A 19,551-nucleotide genomic window follows, 5' to 3' on the forward strand; every position below is an offset into this window, starting at 1 on the left:
GCTGAAATTCCAGGTAAGATTATATTTGCAAACACACAGTTTGCTTCAGATTTTATTCATATGTAACCTTGTTCTGAGCAACTCAAGATTCATATCCTGTCCCTCAGATGTAGAGAAGTCAAACACTGGAGATTCAGAACAATGCAATTCATCATTATCAGAGTCACTAAGAGGATTATTTGTCATCAAAGTACTGAATGGACATGTGGGGCATTGACAGATACATGTTTAGTTACATTAAGTATTTCCAAAATTAAAAATCTTTTCAAAACATTATATACTTATACTATATGTTTAGAGATACAGTAACTTTTAACATGCCATCCATTAAACTGATTTGAATTCAAATTATTCAAATTAAAATCCTGTTCGTTTATCTTCAATTCAAATCTTAAAATAAATATATCTTATTACACAGTTTCATGTCTATTTTAGCTAGAAGACATTACTGAGAGAAGACCAAGCCACTACCACGTTGATGCCTCAGAATTCAACATTTGTAGCACAGCGTTAGTCAACACAGGACTCCCCACATTCATTTTGTCATGTTTGTATATGTTGGCTTGTGAGAGCAGCTCAACAATTCCCTTCTGACAGAGGATTAGTCTGTGAGATCAGGATTAACTCAGCTCTAGTCCCAGTTATCGCAATCTGCATGGATTAATATCAGTTCTGGACCTGGTGGGGCTTTTACCGCTCTCTAGAAATACCCATCAGCATCTAACCATTTTTTTTTTTACTTCTCTCTCCTTTTACACAGGGCATCAAGCTCAAAGTTGCAGAATTTGACTCCATCTTCACCTTCTATGATAAGGTGAAAACAGCATGGTTCTGTTTGTGCTGTTCATGCTGTATCTACTCTATGTCATATGGGTAAAGGTTTGTGCGAGATATTTGTGGCCCCCAAAGAATAACTCTTAATGACTCTGCACATCCCCTTGCACTTCCACTAATGCCATGAGGTTGACATTTGTGGTTTTGAGTGAAATGTTTTGAAAACTGTCAAGTGGGCTGCCAAAAAGCTTGGTGAACACATCCATGTTCCTCTCAAGATGAACTGTAATAACTGATTATTGGACATTATCTTATGTTTCCTGTAGTGCCATCATCAAGTTGAGTGGCACCTGCAAAATTATATTTCAGAGTACACACAAGAACTGCCTATGGCAGTGTAAATCTTGTCCGTGAGAATCACTATCTGACACCTAAATCCACTCACAATAAATAGTCCACAAAATAATGGATGCAGCTTATGAGCCATGATAAATAGGCTTAAAAAATAGCCTGCACATGTCCCGATGATCTTACAGCAGGTCAAGTCAGTTTGTGCACTGCTGTCAAGCTGCAGGGCTCACATTAGGGAGTAGAAATGATTTGATCCTCTCTAGGGGTCTGTGATATTATATTAGCTCCTTGGGCATAAATATGAACCTATATATCTTTATATATGCTATTTGTTGATTGTACAATCACTGCCAGAAGCTTTAGTGTAAAAAGTGAGCAAAATCATAAAAAGAACAAAAAATTTAACAAATGTATGCACGGTGCATACAGGATTACAGCTGCAGGTGCCACTGATCATGGTGAATTCTTAATGTGCCCAAAACTTTATGTATTGAACAGATAAATGAAAAGTTACTGATACCTCATCTAATTGTTCAAATGTTAGCATACTGCCCACCTAGTAGACATTGTATCTGTATAAGTATCAGTATGTTAGCATTGTCAATGACCCCATGTTGGCAGGCTAATGTTAGCATTTAGCACAAAGTCCCGCTGTGACTAAGTACAACCTCTCAGAGTTACTAGCTTGGCTGTAGACCTTCCATCTTGTTTTTACTTTAAGTAGTTTTGCTAAATCTGTTTTGTCTGTATAATTCAGACCTTGACCTCCTTTGTCTCTTCCACCAGGATGGTAACGGGTACATCGATGAGCAGGAGCTGGATGCTTTGCTGAAGGACCTCTGTGACAAGAACAGAATGGTAATGAATAGTTAGGCTATATATCGGTTCAAGTTACTTTTCTGCTTACCAAATATAGAGCTAAAATGAAATAGCAGGATGTAGTATGTGGCCTGCCACTGTGTCCTTGTAATGTCTGTAGACAACTTTGTGATGGATGGTATGTTTTCTATTTTAAACCCTCTGCATGTTGGCAGGATGTGGACTCATCAGGACTGGGGGGATACAAGAAGAGCATCATGTCGCTGTCTGACGGGGGGAAACTGTACCGCACTGAGCTGGAGATTGTCCTCTGCCGAGACTCTATGCTGTGACCTCCCTGCCTGGGCACCCGCCACCCTCCCCTACTATCTCCTCCTTCCTACCTCCTGGTGCATGATCCATAACTTCACTACAACACTTAGAGTGAAAACAAAAGTGCTCCTGAAAGCACAAAGTTTACTGATGGTCCTGCTGTGTTAGCTTTATATTCCTATTCCAGGCATTTTTTTTTACTTGTAGTTCCATAGTGTAATATATGGCAACGACTAGACTAATACGTATATGTGTATTTATTTATTTGACTTACCATTTTATTATGCATTTAGATTTTTACATTTATTCCATATATAATATTTTCCTCCCTTACTGAATTTAAAAAAGAATACTTTTGCTCATGGAGCATCTGTTCATTTATCGTATTTATTTCTATTTAATATGAGCTTGTTTTATTTGATGAGGCTTGCACTATTCTATTAAAGATATTACTGCAAGAATGAATAAATATAGCATGACAGCTTTGGCCCCAATTATTCACTTGCATTAAAAATAATTAGTTTCATCAAAATGATGCTCTGTTACACCTCGGCCATTAGGGCGATCATTTCAACTGTGTTGCCGCTGCTATGGTGAAAGGCTGGTTGAGTGTTTTCTCTCAGTGCCTTGTAAAAAACATAACTTCATCTCACTCTGAATGTCACATGGTTTCAGAGAAGATTACCGCTCTAGTTCAGATGCAAGTATAGAAGTGTTCTCTCCAGAGTGCTTCGCTTTCTAATCTCCTGGTAACATAAAGTGTGATGAAAAAAAACGTGTGCTGCTCCACATTTTATAGCGGAGAGTCTCCGAGATTAAGCGTGCAGAGGGACAACAAAAATACAGCAGTATGGTTATTTCACTCTTGTATACAAGTCTGCCGTAACACAACATGACGAAACATAGCATGGCAATCAAACATTTGCACTTGTAAATATTTGAAATTTACAAATTACATCCAAATTTATGCACCTCAGCTTCTACACCTCACTATACAAAACACATTCCCTAACACATTACCTAAATATTATCTGAATGACAGTTTATCTTTATTGTAGATTAAAAATGGATTATTTAATTTTAATCGTTGACTGAAAAAACAAAAGGCGTTTTTTAAAGGACGCTGTCCCAGATTTCTTTACTGTGTTTTTATATAGGAAAACGAGTCAGTGCACCCCCATATTTCAGCATCATGGAACAACCAACCTTCCATCAATTAATCATCAGCTTTTTCATCTTTAATTAAACTCACTATCTTTAAAGCACTCTCCTTCACATACACCAGCTCTTACAGTGCTTACCTCCTTGTAGCAAATGTTCAATGTTACACGCACACGAGCGCGCGCGCGCACACACACACACACACACACACACACACACACACACACGGGAATACACAAGGGCACACACTAAAACACTGCGCTGTAGACAAGCTGTTAACTGCTGACAATGTGGAAAAAGAGAGTTGCATCCGCTCTGATTCCTTCGCACACATCAGTGAGTGGAGAGAAACAAGACATGAGAGCAGCACAGACAGATGAGGTTCCCTCTGTTATTTACCCTGTGCACAGCTGCACACACATGGTCTAATCACTTCCTGATATGATGAAATGAACTTAAAAGCAGTATAGTTTATCTCCAATAGGAGACATAGTAGATTGTAACTACACTATCCAGGATACTGCCCAGTTGATAGGAACTACTTCTCCTTGCGCCTATCATAGATATATATGAACTACTGCTCTGTAAAGTGTGAGACACTTCAGAATAAAAAAAAACTATCATTTGGGAGTCTCTCAGAGAGTGGAGGGAATTAAAGAACAACCAAGATGGCATGTAAAGGGTCCCTGTAGCTACAGTATGTATAATGGGCGTAGTCCCACTGCCAGCAGTTCAGTATGTGGGCTGCAGAAACATCCCTTCACACTAGGTGAGCAGGGTGGCACCATTTGCAGTAAATAAAAGTGGCAAGCCCTTACAGATGCACCTTATAGCCCATTTCCTCTCCTCCATCAGTCTCTGTTGTCTGAACCCGTGACTTTTCCCTTGTTTTGTTGCACAAAGTATTGGTATCAATACTGGTGCTGGCAATACCGGGCTGGATTTCACTTGGTATTGGATTGGAAATAATTGGTATCGCACATCAGTAGTTCACACACTGGACAGTAGATATTAAAGGCTGAACCAAAGGAGCGCTCAAAACCTTCCTTAGTTTTTCTCCCATATCAAAGATAATTACATTAAAAAGAGGGAGGATTTTCCTGATTAGTATGTTTAGCATGTATTATATTTTATGTTGACATTTTGACATGCTTATTTTTGTATAACTATATATCAATGTTTTATTCTTGATGTAGAGGCCTAAATGCAGTGCAGTGTGAAATATCGACTGGATGAATTACCAATCACACACTGGTCCAGGGGCCTGAGAGAACTGGTAACCCCTAGCCCAGTGCCCCGATGTGAAGTGACTGTTCCTTCTCAGTTAAAAGACACAAAATCACAACAAAGAGATGCCAAATGACTCAAAACAACAGGCAAAGCAATCATAAAGAAGCAAATAATTTTCATAAAGCAACACAAAACAACCATAAGAAGACAAATAGATTACAAGTAGGCAAAAACAAACAAAGAGATGAACAACAACCACAAAGAAAAACACGTTTCCAAAGACAAACTAAATTGTAATAAGTGCACACACTTGTGGACACACATACATACTGCACAAAGAGTTTTAAACAGGCTGAGCTCTGAAACATCGCTCAGCATTACAGTCAGTAAGACTTCTCTCTTATACTTTTTCATTTTAATGCTCCCGCTGTTAGCTTCACAGATGCTCAACCTCTTACTGCTCTTCTTCAGGAGATATTCAACTACCATTAGTTTCTTTGTAGTTTAACGACAAATGTAGAATGATTTCAGTTTTGTTTTAGGACTAGAACAAACTTGAGAAATATTTAAAGATTTAGATCATATTCTAATGACAGCATATACATGGACATGCAAACACAGTAGTACAAACCCTGAGATGAGAAAAAAAAAACAGGTTGGGGTGGGTTCTCAGATGTTACACACTTTGTCATTCTTCATGTCATTTGTTAAGAAAAATTCAAAAGCTGTTCAGCTGCTACACAGGAACCGGTGTGTGCCGGTGAGCTTTGTGAGGTGAAATGTAGAAATGTCTCCATCTGGTGGGAGGTTGGAGGTACCACTGCTGGGGCTCATCTCACCTCACCTCACCCCACCTCACCTCACCTCAACTCACCTCACCGGCTATACAGCTCAGGCCTGAACGGGGTCGCGGGGGCTGGGGCACACAAGAAATGTACATCAGTGACAGTAGTTCCTAATTCCCCTACAGTCAAGAATAACGTGTTGTCTGTACTGGGATAATTACAATTTAGCATCTGAATTTCATTGTCTTGTAACAGTTAACATGTTCACAGATACTCATAGAAGTGGAAAAAGTACTCAGGTGGTCCTTAGGTTACTTTGTAGACAGAATGTGGTCTCTGGGTCACAGTTAGTTGAAAACCTCATTTATTTCACTACAGTTCAGAGAGAAACACACTTTTTACTCAACACTACAATTCAGAGAGAAACACACTTTTTACTCAACTATGTTTATTTTAAAGCTTTGCTAGATAGTTATTTTGCAGCTTGAGATGACAAAACGTAATCAGCTAAAACATTTGGATGTATCAAGTTAAGATTAGGTTTTGTGATTAGATTTTTCCTCAGTGGGGCAAATTACAGGCTACTCAGCAGTATATGAAGTAATTAAACCGACCCGGCCTACACCAGCTGCATCTTTAAAGTGATGTACACATTAACGCATCAGTAATGTGTATTATTCTGAAATTAACCATTCTGTATAATAATTGCTTTAAGTATTTGTTGTGCTAGAACTTTTGTACTTTTACTTAGCTATAGTAATCTTAGATCCGCTGTCTGCATCATAGATATATCGTCGGCACTAGAGCACACCACCGTTTGCTGTTCTGACGTCAGCACGTACTCGGAAGGCAGCGTCGTCCTACGTGCGCCTGCCCTTCACATCTGTCACGATATACCACGTTTAATTCCCAAACGCAGCACAGCGATGGCCCTGCTGAAATCAAACAAGGTGATCCTTTGTCTGGGGAACATTTCTCCGTCCTTAAGAGTTCTGTCCTCCCGCAGCAGGTAAAAAGGCACAATACGCACAAGCCTAACGGACAGAGACGTTTAACCAAGCTAACGCTAGATGAAGTCTTGAAAATGTAGCGGTGGGATGTCACCTTAACTTAGATTTGTAGCTAGCTTGCTTGATCCACTAACAAACTCTTATTTTAAGGTTAACGTTAACGCATATGTCAGCCATTAAATTCATATTAACGCCTCACTAATTTTACTTTATGATTAACCTAGCTACTTAACCAAATTATCCGGTGTGCTAAAGAAGTCGGGTTAAATAGACCCCGCTGTGCTGTCTGATGTTAGCTTCCATCCAGCTTCCAACTTAACAGGTCAACATCTGTTGTTTCAGACATCCACTTTGATTAGCACAAGTTGACCTTAGAGGGCAACCTTTGGTATTGCTATAAGTGAAGCTTGAGAGTTATGGATGAACGACAAGTTGTGATGTGTTGGTAGCACAAGTTCCTGTGGAGCTGTCGCCGGTGTGAAGGAGAAAATTGCACCCCTGCAAAGTTTGGTCCTACATTCCTAATATTTTGTCGTCTAGAATTGCAGCGGATTTGCTTGGTTTTGGGTTTAAAGGGCACGTGTTTAAGAATTTGCACGATTGCGATGGCTTCCTTGTACAGTTTGAGCTAATCGAGTTGTCTTAATGAAGCTCTGCGAGCTGATTGGCAATTGTGTTCCGCCTTTGACCGCTGATTGGGCCATCGTGTTCCACCCTTGATCGCTGATTGGCTAATTTCTAGCAGTGAAGCTCAAATAGTCGCTAGCGTCCTGTAAGGCAACTTTGGAGGGCAAATTAATTTAAACCTGCTGCGCTTTTATTTAAGAAAATCATATGTAGCTTCTCTAAATGTAGGTACTTTGGTCTGACGTTTTGTACGCGTTTGTGTATTTGACTTTTGTTCAGTCTCTACTTGTAGCTTCGCAGGTGTAAAATTTAGGCCCCGTTGCTAGCCTATGGTATCTTATTTCTGTCTGTGGGTTGTTAACAATTTCTAGTTTTCTCTTGTTCAGTCACAGTAACAAGACACCTTTTGTACGACCAGCAGTCCTGCCCTGTAACTTGCCGAAAGGGTCTTTGGCAGTGGTGGAAGAAGTTACTCGGGTTATTTATTTAAGCAAACGTAGTAATACCATAGTGTAAAAATACTCTGTTCTAAGTGAAAGTCATGCATTCAAAATGTTACTTAAGTAAAAGTATTACCATCTTAATATACTTAAAGTACTAAAAGCAAAAGTACACAGAACGGTACAGTTCACATCAGCGTATATCATATTATTGGGTTATACATTCAAATTCAGATAGGTTTATTGTCATTTTTACCATACATTTCTGTAGGGCATAATGAAACTTTCTTAGGTGCCAGGTAGGCTGCATGTAACACAATATAATGTTAAAACACCAATAAAAACAGTAATCATTACATTACACAATACTCAAACAATATAAAATTACACAAAATTAACATTGAGCAATACAGATAACATACACATAATTATCAATGCATTATCTTGAGCTTCACATTTAATGTTGTAGCTGGTAAAGGTGGAGCTAATGTTAACCACCTTGTATGTTTATAATTTGAAGTACTTTACATACTGCTCGATAGCTTGAGAATTTCCCACCAGGGATCAATACAGTCTTCTGTTTATACTTTTTTTTTTTTATTAATCTCAGTCTAAAAAGTAACTAAAAGTTGATTTAAAAAAGTAGAGTACAAAGTAAACATTTTCTCTGAAATGTAGTGAAGTTGAAGTATGAAGTAGCAGAAAATGAAAATACTCAAGTAAAGTACACATACATCAAAACTGTACTTAAGTACAGTACTTGACTAAATGTACTTAGTTGCTTTCCATCTTTGGTTTTTGGTCTATTGATCACTGATAACCTGCCAGCCATTGTTTTTGTGTAAACCCTGAAGTTCAGCTGTTCAAAGGTTCTGTTTGTAGGCACAGTGAGAACAGTTGAACTCAAATGTTTCCTTATATGTAGCATTTTGCTTTTGTGATTCACAGTTTTAAAGTACAACATAATCTTGCATAAACCTACATAAGAAAATAACTACAACCACATGTATTTTTTGTTCCCCTATTTATGTTCTGACATATTCAGGACAGTCAGACATGTCCTGAAGCCACTTCAGCCTTGTGCTGGATGTATGTTTCAGTTTTTGATTTTTTTTAATAAACTTGCAAATATTTTTGTAAACATATTTTCACATTGTAATTATGGACTATTGGGTAAAAATGGCATTTTTTCAATTTAAAATCTACAATGTACAATTTTGGTAGTTCTAGTCACATTACTTTCATTATTTCATTATATTTGTGCAATGAAAAAATGATCTTGTCATAGTCTTCAACTGTATATAGCATTTGCTCTTGTATAAGACAGACTCACGTATAGGAGTTGGAATAACAGCAAGTACATACATTTATAGTACAAACTATAGCCTCAGTAATGCACCTCTCTGACACAGTCTGAACATTATAAGCTTTTATCTGTCTTGCCCTTTACAAAGCACCCAGTCCTAAATTTAGCTGCAAAGTTTAGATGGTTTACGAAGTTGAAGAAACCTGAGATAGTATGTGAGCAGTGCAGTGAAGGTGGCACCTTGCAACAACTGTCATTTAACAACGAGATGTGCAACAGAATGTGTGTGTAAAGTACTCAAAGTTACAGTAACATTGTTATACTGTATTAGAAGTAACTCACTATGACATGATAGTCAAAAATCCAGTAACAATGTAGTGTGTTAGTAAGGTGTTGGGCCATCACGTGCCACCAGAGCAATGTCAGTGCCCCGTGTTATTGAATCTATAAGTCTGTGAACTCTACTGGAAGATGAACACCATTCTTCCAAAAGCTATTCTCTCATTTGGTTTTTTGATGATAGTGGTGGAGACTCTCCCACAGGTGTTCACCTGTGACTGTGAAGGCCATAGCATGTGATTCACAGTGTTTTATAGTCTGTCATTTTTCACCTGCTTTGGTGTCTGTGCAGCTCATGGTGGGGTGGAGTGCAAATGGGTCCCCCTGATCCCATCCTGGGGGTGACCGAGGCCTTCAAGAGGGACACCAACCCGAAGAAGATGAACGTGGGAGTAGGAGCCTACAGGGATGACCAAGGCAAGCCCTTCGTGCTCACCTCTGTCCGCAAGGTATAATCTTCCTGAGCCCTTTGGTGAATCCTCTAGTACTACAGTGCGTTTTCTCATGACACACACACACACACACACACACACAGTCAGTTGCTCTATGCCATTAAGAGATCACCAGGAAAGCATCATATCACTGAGTCATATATTTCCTGAGAGAAGAAACTTAGTGTGGAATATCAGCATTTCTGAACAATTTAACATTCAGTGAATTTTGAGGTGCAGTGTTAATAATTAGGATAATTTCTGTTTTTCCACCATGAAAAAAGTGTGTGCATTTGTTTTGAACCTAATAAATGCTAACTAGGAGTGTGATATTAAAATGTGACTTTCTTGTCATGGCGAAAGCTGTATCGCAATATTGGTCCATAACAGAACAGGAGCAGAAGCCAGTATGACGGACTGAGATGATACATTCACACTCAAACGTGTGCAAAAACGCAACTCCCTGCTGTGTTTTAACGCACGGGGCAGCATTGGTTGGGGGGTGAGGGGTTGCGGGGGGAGTGTTGTTGACATGATACGGCCACATTGTAATGAGTCGACATGAGTGACTTCATTCACGTTTCCAGCCTGTGAGTTTCTGTTGTTTTGGTTAGCCATGCTGCTAACGTAGCCTACACTACCTTAGCACCAATTCTACCACCAGTGTGTTGGCGTTGATGGATTTAGAATTAGAAGTTAGAAGCTCATGCACAGTTCATGCACAGTTATAAGGTCTGAAGAGACTCGTGTGAAATCATACAGGAGAGAAGCCAGTCGAGTTTTACAGTGCTGCATATTGTTCTGTCTTTTACTGCATTCATACTCAAAGTAGAAATGAGGTGAAATTCATTATAAGGCGATTAATTAAATGCAGTGTGTTGCATTTTGTGACTTTCAGTTTTTCCAGTCTTATATTTCAATATTGATTTCTTAAAAATAGTGTTAAAATATCGTCTTGTTCTTGTGAACCCAGTATCGTGTATCATCGCATTTCATGAGGTAAATGTATTGTCACATGCCTAATGCTAATTAAACCATGATGCTTTATGGGAATACCAGTCACAGTTGTCACATCAGTTTTATACCTTTGGTTTTCACATCTTCCTTCTAGGCAGAAGCTATGATTGCAGCTAAGCAGCTTGATAAGGAGTACCTTCCCATTGGTGGCCTCGGAGAGTTTAACAAGGCCTGTGCTCAGCTGGCTTTTGGTGAAAACAATGAGGACTTGAAGAGTGGCAGGGTAAGTTGGGTAAATGAAGTTCAAATCAGTTGTGGCAGTCAAGTTTAAGTCCAAATCAGCAGTTCTCTTCTCCCCACAGAGCGTCACTGTCCAGTCCATTTCAGGAACCGGATCTCTACGTATTGGAGCCAGCTTCTTGGTTAGGTCCTCTTCTGTTGGTCACCAAGTACAAACTAATATTTAGGTCAGCCTGGTTATCTCACCAGGTCTTTCCTTTGTCACAGGCTCGATTCCATGGAGGTCCACATGACGTGTACCTGCCCAAGCCCTCCTGGGGAAACCACACACCCATCTTCAGAGACGCTGGCATGCAGCTCAAAGCATACCGATATTACGACCCTTCCACCTGTGGCTTGGACTTCAAAGGAGCTATTGAGGACATCTCTGTAAGACATTAATAAGGACTAGCTTGGAACGGGCAAGGGATGTGTGTGTGTAGACAATGAACATTATTATTATTGTTGTTGTTATTCTTATATTTATTCATTTATTTACAGTTGCCCGTGCTGCACTGAAAACAGTGTCACCTGAAAGAGCTTGTACTATACATGGTATTGTAGATTGACTAACTAAAACCTTTTCTCATGCTACAGAAAATGCCAGAGCAGAGTGTGATCTTGTTGCATGCTTGTGCTCACAACCCCACCGGTGTGGACCCCAGGCCTGAGCAGTGGAAGGAGATTTCTGATGTTGTGAAGGTGAGTATTTATCAGTCAAACAGGTCTGTGAAACCTTGGCAGCTGCATTCTGATAAAATGCAACTACATTTTCCTTTGGCTCAATCAAAAGATCATTCACAGTTCAAAAGCCACAATTGATAAGTACTATACTTTACCCAACTATTATCACTTGAAACATTATAAACACCTCGTCTCTGTGTCTCTCTTTGGTGTCCTCCTTCCTTATTTTCTCACCTTACAGAAAAGGAACCTGCTGGTGTTCTTTGATATGGCCTACCAGGGCTTTGCCAGTGGAGACATCGATCGTGATGCCTGGGCTGTGCGCTACTTCATTGAAAAGGGCCACAACATCCTGCTGTCCCAGTCCTTTGCCAAGAACATGGGACTCTATGGTCAGTTAGTCCAATATAAAACCCATGGTTATATTCAGCCGGCTCTCAATGGGGTCTTTTCAGAATATTGATACTGTTGATATTGATACTGCATGTACTCGGTGGTGACTGAGTGCATGTCTTAAAAAAAAAATCTACAAAGTGACTGATTGGGTCATCTTTAGCTTGTGTTGTACCATCATGCAGTGGTAAAAGCTTGATGGTGGTCCATAATTTATTCAAAGCACTAATTATAATAAAATGTGACAAATTAGTTCTTTTCCACTTAACTGGTCAGTACAGCTACTTGCATGCTTAAAGGTAGGGTTGGTGATCCTGAAAAAAACGGCAAGAGGAAGCTTGATTTTGAAAGTAGACAAGAAAGAAGAAATCTCACCCTTTTATTCTGACTTCTCTCCAAAGCCACTCCACCAAAACACAACGCACGCTGCAGCGCACACTGCCTGACTACTGATGATTTCAGGAAAATAACAAATGCCCCCCTAGACAAAACAAAAGCAATAATTACCTGTCCAGCAGAAATACGACCACCATGATGTCACTTTTCAGTGGTCTTCTCGCTCTTACTCCTCACACTGCACCTTCTGGCAACGACTTTGCCCATGAGGTTATTTGTCTTAAAGGAGAAGACCTGGGCCCGTATTCACAAAGCATCTTAGAATTCTCTCAGAGAGCTCCTATCTTAGCCTAAAAAGTCCTAGCTGGGAGTCCTAGACTAAAAGTGATTTAGGAAACTTCTCAGAGCAACTCTGAGCAAGGAAAGTACAAAAACTTTTATCTTAGTGAGGAGGTGTCGTTGACCCTGTTGCTAGGGATGACGCCGCAAATCATGGACTGTGATTGGTTGATAAAGAATTTGTCACGGTCTTTGTGAAAAGAGAATATATGATAATATGATGGACAGTGAAATCATAATGTTTGTATATAAATAAATATATATATCTATCTATATATATAGATATATAGATATAAAATCATGAATACAGGCTACTTTATGCAAAGTTTCTGTTATAGGCTAAATATCTTCAAGTTAATTAAAACCATGTTGATGCTGTGGTACCTCTTTCTGTTCACAAAAACGTCTTCATTTTCCGATGGTGCGATTATGCGAATGTGCGTCCCATCAATTGCACCAACAACACCGGGGAAACTCGCTATGTCCATGAATGCCCTTTTGTGAGTCTGCAGAGTGTGAACGTCCAGTAGAAATGAAATAGACCGTGTCACTATATGAGACTGTTAAAGCGCTTCAATAGTTTGTGCGATCACTCTGCTGATGGAAGGTTGTGACAGACACAAGTCATCGCTGCTGCACTGTTGCATTTTTCCGGTTGCCAAATACCTCAGCGTTGTAATCACTTTGATTTCTGGCGTTATGGCATTACTATGAGTGGTGGGAGATGTGAGCGCATCTCTAATAAGGTCAACCACAAACATAATTCCATCATGATCCAATCTGTAGCATTTAACTCACGGTCGTTCATTGGTTCGAGAATATTTCTTCTTTCCACCATTTTGTCCACTACTAGAGGAACTCTTAAGCCACTTAAAAGTCCTCCTCTCTACTCTTAAGGATTTGTACCGGAGCTGTTCGTCACTAGGAGCAACTTTTAGGCTTAGGAAGCTTTGTGAATACGGGCCCTGGCCTGTAACAGTGGTCTCTGTTTGGGAATGAAAGCTGTGAGTACCTTCTGTGTCATAGCTTGTTAAATTTAGCCATCAAAACGGAGCGGTAACACATCCGCCTGCAATGGCAATACCTTGGAGGAGACTCTTGGGTCATGCATTGACTCCCAAGTATAGAATGTGAGCAAGAAGGAAGTCGGTTGACAGGCAGGTAAGCCATACAATGGTTTTGCTCTGGGTGAGTAAAATTATTGGCCCTGCTGCTGCCACAGATGATGGATCTTTTTTTCTTTATGTTGGTGCATTTAATGTATTCATTGCCATCAGGATGAACAAAGAAATTCAAGAACCTCTCTTCACAACTCTTGGTTTACGGAGTTAATCAGAATCAGCTTTATTGGCCAGGTGTGCTGGACATGAGGAATTTGACTCTGGTACAGCGGCTCTCAATGTGCACGTACATATCCCCATGCAAGGTAACAGCAAGGGGCAAGTAGACAATATACCACCATAAGGCTGTGTAGTACAAGTCTTGAGTCTTGGCTCATTATCATCACACTTGTCCTGTTTCACAGCAGAGGTTGGTCAGATTGACTGTAAATCACTGTAACACTCAGTGCATGTTGATGTTCACAGGTGAACGTGTGGGAGGCTTCACTGTGCTGTGTAGCGATGCTGACGAGGCAAAGAGAGTGGAATCTCAGCTTAAAATCCTCATCAGACCCATGTACTCCAACCCACCAATAAATGGCGCCAGAATTGTAACAACCATTCTCAACACACCAGATCTGCGTACACTGTGGTATGTGATTATAGATGCATATATACCATAGTCATGCTAGTTTTTCCTTATCTTTCAATACAGGGTCATAAAAATTCTGTCATAATCTATTATTGACCGTCAATGTAATTTTTATTTTTTAAAGAGAAGACATTTAATAGCATTTAATTTTCATTCATTTTTCAAATAATTAACAGAACAAGCTTATGTGCAGCCAGTTTTCATGTCAACACCACATGAAGCAGATGTCATGAAGATGACTTTATTTCCCGGCAGTGACAGCAGAGGCCACTGAAAACACTGCCGCCATTGTGCGTTAACAAGAAAATATGAACATTGCAATTTTACAAAATTAGACAATTACAATTAAAATATGAGCATGAATTTAAGCTAACTGAATTGGACTCAGCTGACCTGCTGCAGCCTAGCCTGCTGCAGAGGCAGTTGCCATCAGGTTTCTCATGGCCCTTATAATTTTGACCTGAAAGCTAAACCATGCTTTGCTGCCATTCTGGAGACTGGACTTGTCAGCTTCACTTCAGCCAAAGTTTTGAAGTCAGGCAACATTTCTCTTGGGAAGTAATTAGAAGTTGCTCTGAATGTGGGATTTCCTGATCCTGGAGCACTCAATCCACCAGGAGGAATCCCCTCTGCGACCTGTAATGGTCACTGACTCGCTCCATGGCCCTCCAGTCTGTGGCTCTTTGAGGCACTGTGAGCTCCCAGAGAGTGAGGTGTGCTGAGTGGATCTCATCGTTTCCTATTTTTTCACCTGGTTTATCAATGTCATAGCCTAATTTTAAGTTGGTGTGGATCACCCTCTGTGTTCTAATCTGTCAAAATGATGGAAAGCCTTCAGTTTTTTTTTTTTTATCACAAAAGTCTCAGTAATGTTAACGTAACCTCTGACATCAGAATCAGAATCAGCTTTATTGGCCAGGTGTGATGGACACATGAGGAATTTAACTCGGGTACATCGGCTCTCAATGTGCAAAACAGTAAACCAGCATAAGGCTGTGTAATATAACAAAATAGCAGTATTAGCATCAACAAACAGTGCAAACAATGCAGAAAAATCAGTATAAACAGACAGTAAACAATGCAGACAACACAGGAATGTTCATTGAAATGAGATAAATAGGGATTAAAAAAACAGTACTTAAAACTAGAGACCTTTATGACTCTGTATAATCTGCACAATGTATATACATATACACATTGTTCATTGCTTGAACCAAATCTATGGATTTTTGTAAAAACAGATTCAAGACGCCATCTTTTATATGCACCAGACTGGTTTAGATAAGTTCTCAACTGTCCTTCATGATGTGTTTTACTCTGCCGTCACTGATCTCAGGCTGGAGGAGGTTCATGATATGGCTACCCGCATCATTAGAATGAGAGAACATCTGGTGGCCGGCCTGAAAAAAGAGGGCTCCAGCCACAGCTGGCAGCACATCGTCGACCAGATCGGGATGTTCTGCTTCACAGGCCTCAAATCCGAACAGGTACTCACACACACATTTTTTACTTGTGGTAGTAGAGAGCCACAAAAAAGAAAAAAAAAATTAATCATTGAGGTTTACTTATGGTTGTTTGGCGACTGCTCGGAGCCAAAAAATAATCTGGCACATGTCCCTGTAAAATGGTAAGTTGTTGTTAATGGGAGATCCTTTTTTTGTTAAGCTAATGTAACCAGTTGCTGGCTGTAGCTTCATATTAACTGTACAATATGAGGTTGATATTGATCGTATTAATCCGTCATCAAGAAAGCAAATATCTTCATTTTCCAAAATGTCAAACAATTCCTTTAGGATAATATAAATTTCTCCTGCAGGTTGAGCGTTTGACAAAGGAGTTTTCAGTGTACATGACCAAGGATGGCCGAATTTCCATGGCAGGCGTGACCTCTGGGAACGTGGGCTACCTGGCACAGGCAATCCACGCTGTCACCAAATAGAGTGGCTCCTGCTGGGAGAACTACACAATGAAAGCAGTAGTTAAAGAGGAGCTTTATGCTTTACTTGGTGTATTCTCTGTCTGCTCCATTCCACCTTTTAGAGAAGAGCTCAATATTTAGACATTTTCTTGATTTGCATTTCATCACAAGTTCATTTTTGTCCCAGTTGGGATGATTGTTACCACTGAACACTAATTTCAGGTTACCTTTTTTTTTTTTTTTAACATTTCACTGAACAGGCTCCCCCTGCTAAACTGTACAGGATATCTTTTCTCCCTCTACTGACCGATGAGCTAATGTCTCCTCTTTTCTTATATATGTGGAATCAGCTGTTGGCTGTGCATTGGTGTCCTCCTAAATGTGCATGTTCATCTGCTGCTCAGTATAAAACATCAAGAAACTGTCACTGGGCTAATGTTACTTGGTGCATTACGTTGACATGCGAGTTGAAATCGCTGTTGCTTTGTGAAAGCTTGTAGAAAATGTGACTTTTGTTAACGGTGGACTCCTAGCACTTTAGTAAGCTACTGTTTGGATTTCAAGATTAGTCTGGCACTGAGTTTTTAGTTATTGGGCTTTTCAGTATTAACAGGCATTTGTCAGTCAGATAATCAATTCACTATCATGGTTTGTTCATCTGAACTAATCAATCATCCAATAATTAAGTTCCCTCTTCTTCTGGGAGCTCCCTTGTATTCACTGTTTTTGAGAGTAGGGTTTGTCTTTTTCAGTCTAATTGGTCGCTGAGCAGCAGCCTCTCAATCAATCCCTTTTAACAAACACACTAGCCAAACAGAATTAAAGTCAGTACACAGAAGCAATAGCTACACGTTGTATGAATTCCTCCTGTGAAGTTATTTTTCAGTTCCACCACAGCCCCAAATCAGACACCCCATTTTTCATATTTGTTTCATAAAAAGGCTTTGTATTAGATCCCTGTACAAGTGTTTGTGTGGTTACTAAAGATGAGTGGGCGAACTGAATGTGAACACGAACTTGTCATTCATTCAGATGTCATGTCCCAGTGTATGAATTTGTTCATCATTAAGACTGTGGGGCACAAATGGTATTTAGGAATGTGGAGTTCAGTCAGCTCATACTTGTGAAACATTGCTCTTGGCTTCTATGTCATGAAATAATTGATAATTGGTCATGTACCTTACTAAAAAACAATAAATCAGTATAGAATAATGATCTGCTAAGTTTATCCACCTTTATGTGATTGTGTCTACATCTTGCTTATTCCAACTGAGTTTTATATCACTGTAATAATGACCTTAATGTTAGTATCATCTTAAAACTTACTATAGGATGAATAATCTTTCATAGTTTTCATTCTGCTACAGTTCATCACTGACTAGAGACGTTGATTCAGTTATTCAGATTTATGAGTGAGTCGGCAGCATGATTAGATTAACCCAGCTATGGGCCCTTTAAATTTTTACTCAGAGACCCTCTACAAAAACAGTGTTTTTATTTGTACAGGGTCTGGCCCTAATCATTTCAGTTTATCTGTGCATTTGCAATCAAACCTGCTATTAATCATTATACAGTAATCTGAATAACACACTGAATCAGGGTCTTTAGGGTTCTTGGGGATTGGCTGGCTTTGCCCTGTTGTTTAACTGGCCTTGATTTATTTCTCAGTGCAGTACTGGGCTGGTGTTTATCAAACATTTAACTAATTATATCAAATACCAAAACCTCATGAAACTGATATAGTAGTGTTAACCTTTTACTTCACAACAGTTCAGATCTAAATACTGTACTTTTTAACTCATTACAGTTATTAAAAACTTGCATGGGTTTTTGGATATAAAGTGAAGAATTTTTAAACCACGATGCTTTATTCTAAATTGAACTAATGGTATATAAAATAACTTCAAAAGGGAGTGCATCATTGTTGTTATTTAGTTAATTGACCCAATTATATCAGTCAGTGACACTTGCTACTTTAAGTATGTTTTCCTGATTATACTTTCATAATTTTACTTAAGTAGGATTTTGAATGCATTACTTCCTCTACCATAAACAAGGGATTTGCTCCTCCTAAGTGAATTAACGAAACTCCCCCTTCGTGCACGAGTGGGCCTATAAGCACAAAGAACTACAGTTCCCACAATTCTAAACACAAACTCACCCAGCAGTCCAGTCACATTACGTGGTGTCACATGATCACGTGGTATCACATGATCACCTGTTTTCTGCGAGCTACCGAAACAGGCGGCTCAGGCGTCTCCTGCGGTTGAGGTTGTTTCATACTGAAGGTACTGTGGCTTATTTTCATTGTGTTATATTTAACAACGACGAAAGTACAATGAGTACAACTGCTTTAATGCCATAAATAAGCTTAAACGTATTTTGTTTTGAGCTAGGTGCGTGCTCGCTAGCTGTTGGAGGGCAAAGTAACAAAGGGCTTGACTGCCTTGATAGATGTTATTGTTGCGTTAATGAAAAAAGCTGATCTAATCAAATTAAAAGGCGGTGTATTTAACCAGTAGCTAAACATGTGTTGTGAATTCAGGTAAACTGGACATAACCAGCTCCTTCCCTTGTTTTCGTTAACACCGGTTTTTCCTCTCTACAAGCACATTAGTGAAAGGTATACTTTCACTATCAGGCTTTTAAAAGGGCATGACACTAAATAGGACAGAAGAACGGTGTCTTTTTTTATGTAAAAAGGTGGACTTGCTTGTAAAGCTTAATCTCAGTGGCATTTTTGGATTACATTTAAGATGTAAAAATAATAATAATGAATGTAAATTTTAATATCAGGCAGGATGAGAAAATGTTGGATTTACGCAATTTGAAACCCATATATCTGTTTTATAGGCCCCCGCTGTTCAGTGGTCAGTAGGTTTAAGTGAAGAGTCCGAAACAACAGCCATCATGATTTTGCTTGGGTGAAGGTAAGCACAGTGAAACTGGGTCAATACAGAGCCATCTGTTTGCATTACACATGTTTGTCATCAGCATGCCTGAAGAGTGCATGAATGTCATTTTCAAAATAGAAAGAATTAAAGAATCTACTTGATTTGATTTGATTTATTCTTTCAAACATGTAACGACAGTCAATATGTCAACACACATAATTTCACACAAATCCACAAATGCATTATCAATTTGCTTATACCTAGTACATGCTTGAACGGAGTAGGAAGAAGTCAGACTTATCCAGTCCTACCCCATGACATCATCTTACCATCATTGGTTTGCAAGCAGTATCTCTACATAAATAATTCTCTTCTACACCACACAAGTAATATATTAAAGAATTATTACATTTA

At 39.3% G+C, this 19,551-nt stretch overlaps 3 protein-coding genes across 3 annotated transcripts in view; all 3 read left to right on the forward strand.

The window, feature by feature from the left end:
- LOC109965336 (calretinin) overlaps nt 1–2,672 on the forward strand; it is a 12,166-nt gene extending 9,494 nt beyond the window's left edge. Inside the window, 3 exon segments of the mRNA XM_020609272.1 lie at nt 718–814; nt 1,912–1,983; nt 2,160–2,672. Coding sequence (XP_020464928.1) covers nt 718–814; nt 1,912–1,983; nt 2,160–2,276 — 286 coding nt within the window. The 3' untranslated portion in view covers nt 2,277–2,672.
- Nucleotides 2,673–6,257: 3,585 nt separating this feature from the next.
- Nucleotides 6,258–17,458, forward strand: LOC109965843 (aspartate aminotransferase, mitochondrial). The gene is made up of 10 exons (XM_020610204.1): nt 6,258–6,441; nt 9,447–9,603; nt 10,697–10,825; nt 10,905–10,964; nt 11,050–11,211; nt 11,419–11,523; nt 11,747–11,897; nt 14,160–14,325; nt 15,662–15,812; nt 16,142–17,458. The coding sequence occupies exons 1-10, from the start codon at nt 6,359–6,361 to the stop codon at nt 16,262–16,264; spliced, it is 1,287 nt and encodes a 428-aa protein (XP_020465860.1). The 5' UTR covers nt 6,258–6,358; the 3' UTR covers nt 16,265–17,458.
- Nucleotides 17,459–18,438: 980 nt separating this feature from the next.
- Nucleotides 18,439–19,551, forward strand: part of slc38a7 (solute carrier family 38 member 7) — an 8,285-nt gene continuing 7,172 nt past the window's right edge. The window contains exons 1-2 of the mRNA XM_020610072.1: nt 18,439–18,531; nt 19,097–19,173. The gene's annotated coding sequence lies outside the window, so the exon portion shown is untranslated. The remainder of the gene's footprint in view (nt 18,532–19,096; nt 19,174–19,551) is intronic.

This window comes from Monopterus albus, unplaced genomic scaffold, assembly GCF_001952655.1.
Source record: "Monopterus albus unplaced genomic scaffold, M_albus_1.0 scaffold4.1, whole genome shotgun sequence".
Lineage (NCBI taxonomy): Eukaryota > Metazoa > Chordata > Actinopteri > Synbranchiformes > Synbranchidae > Monopterus > Monopterus albus.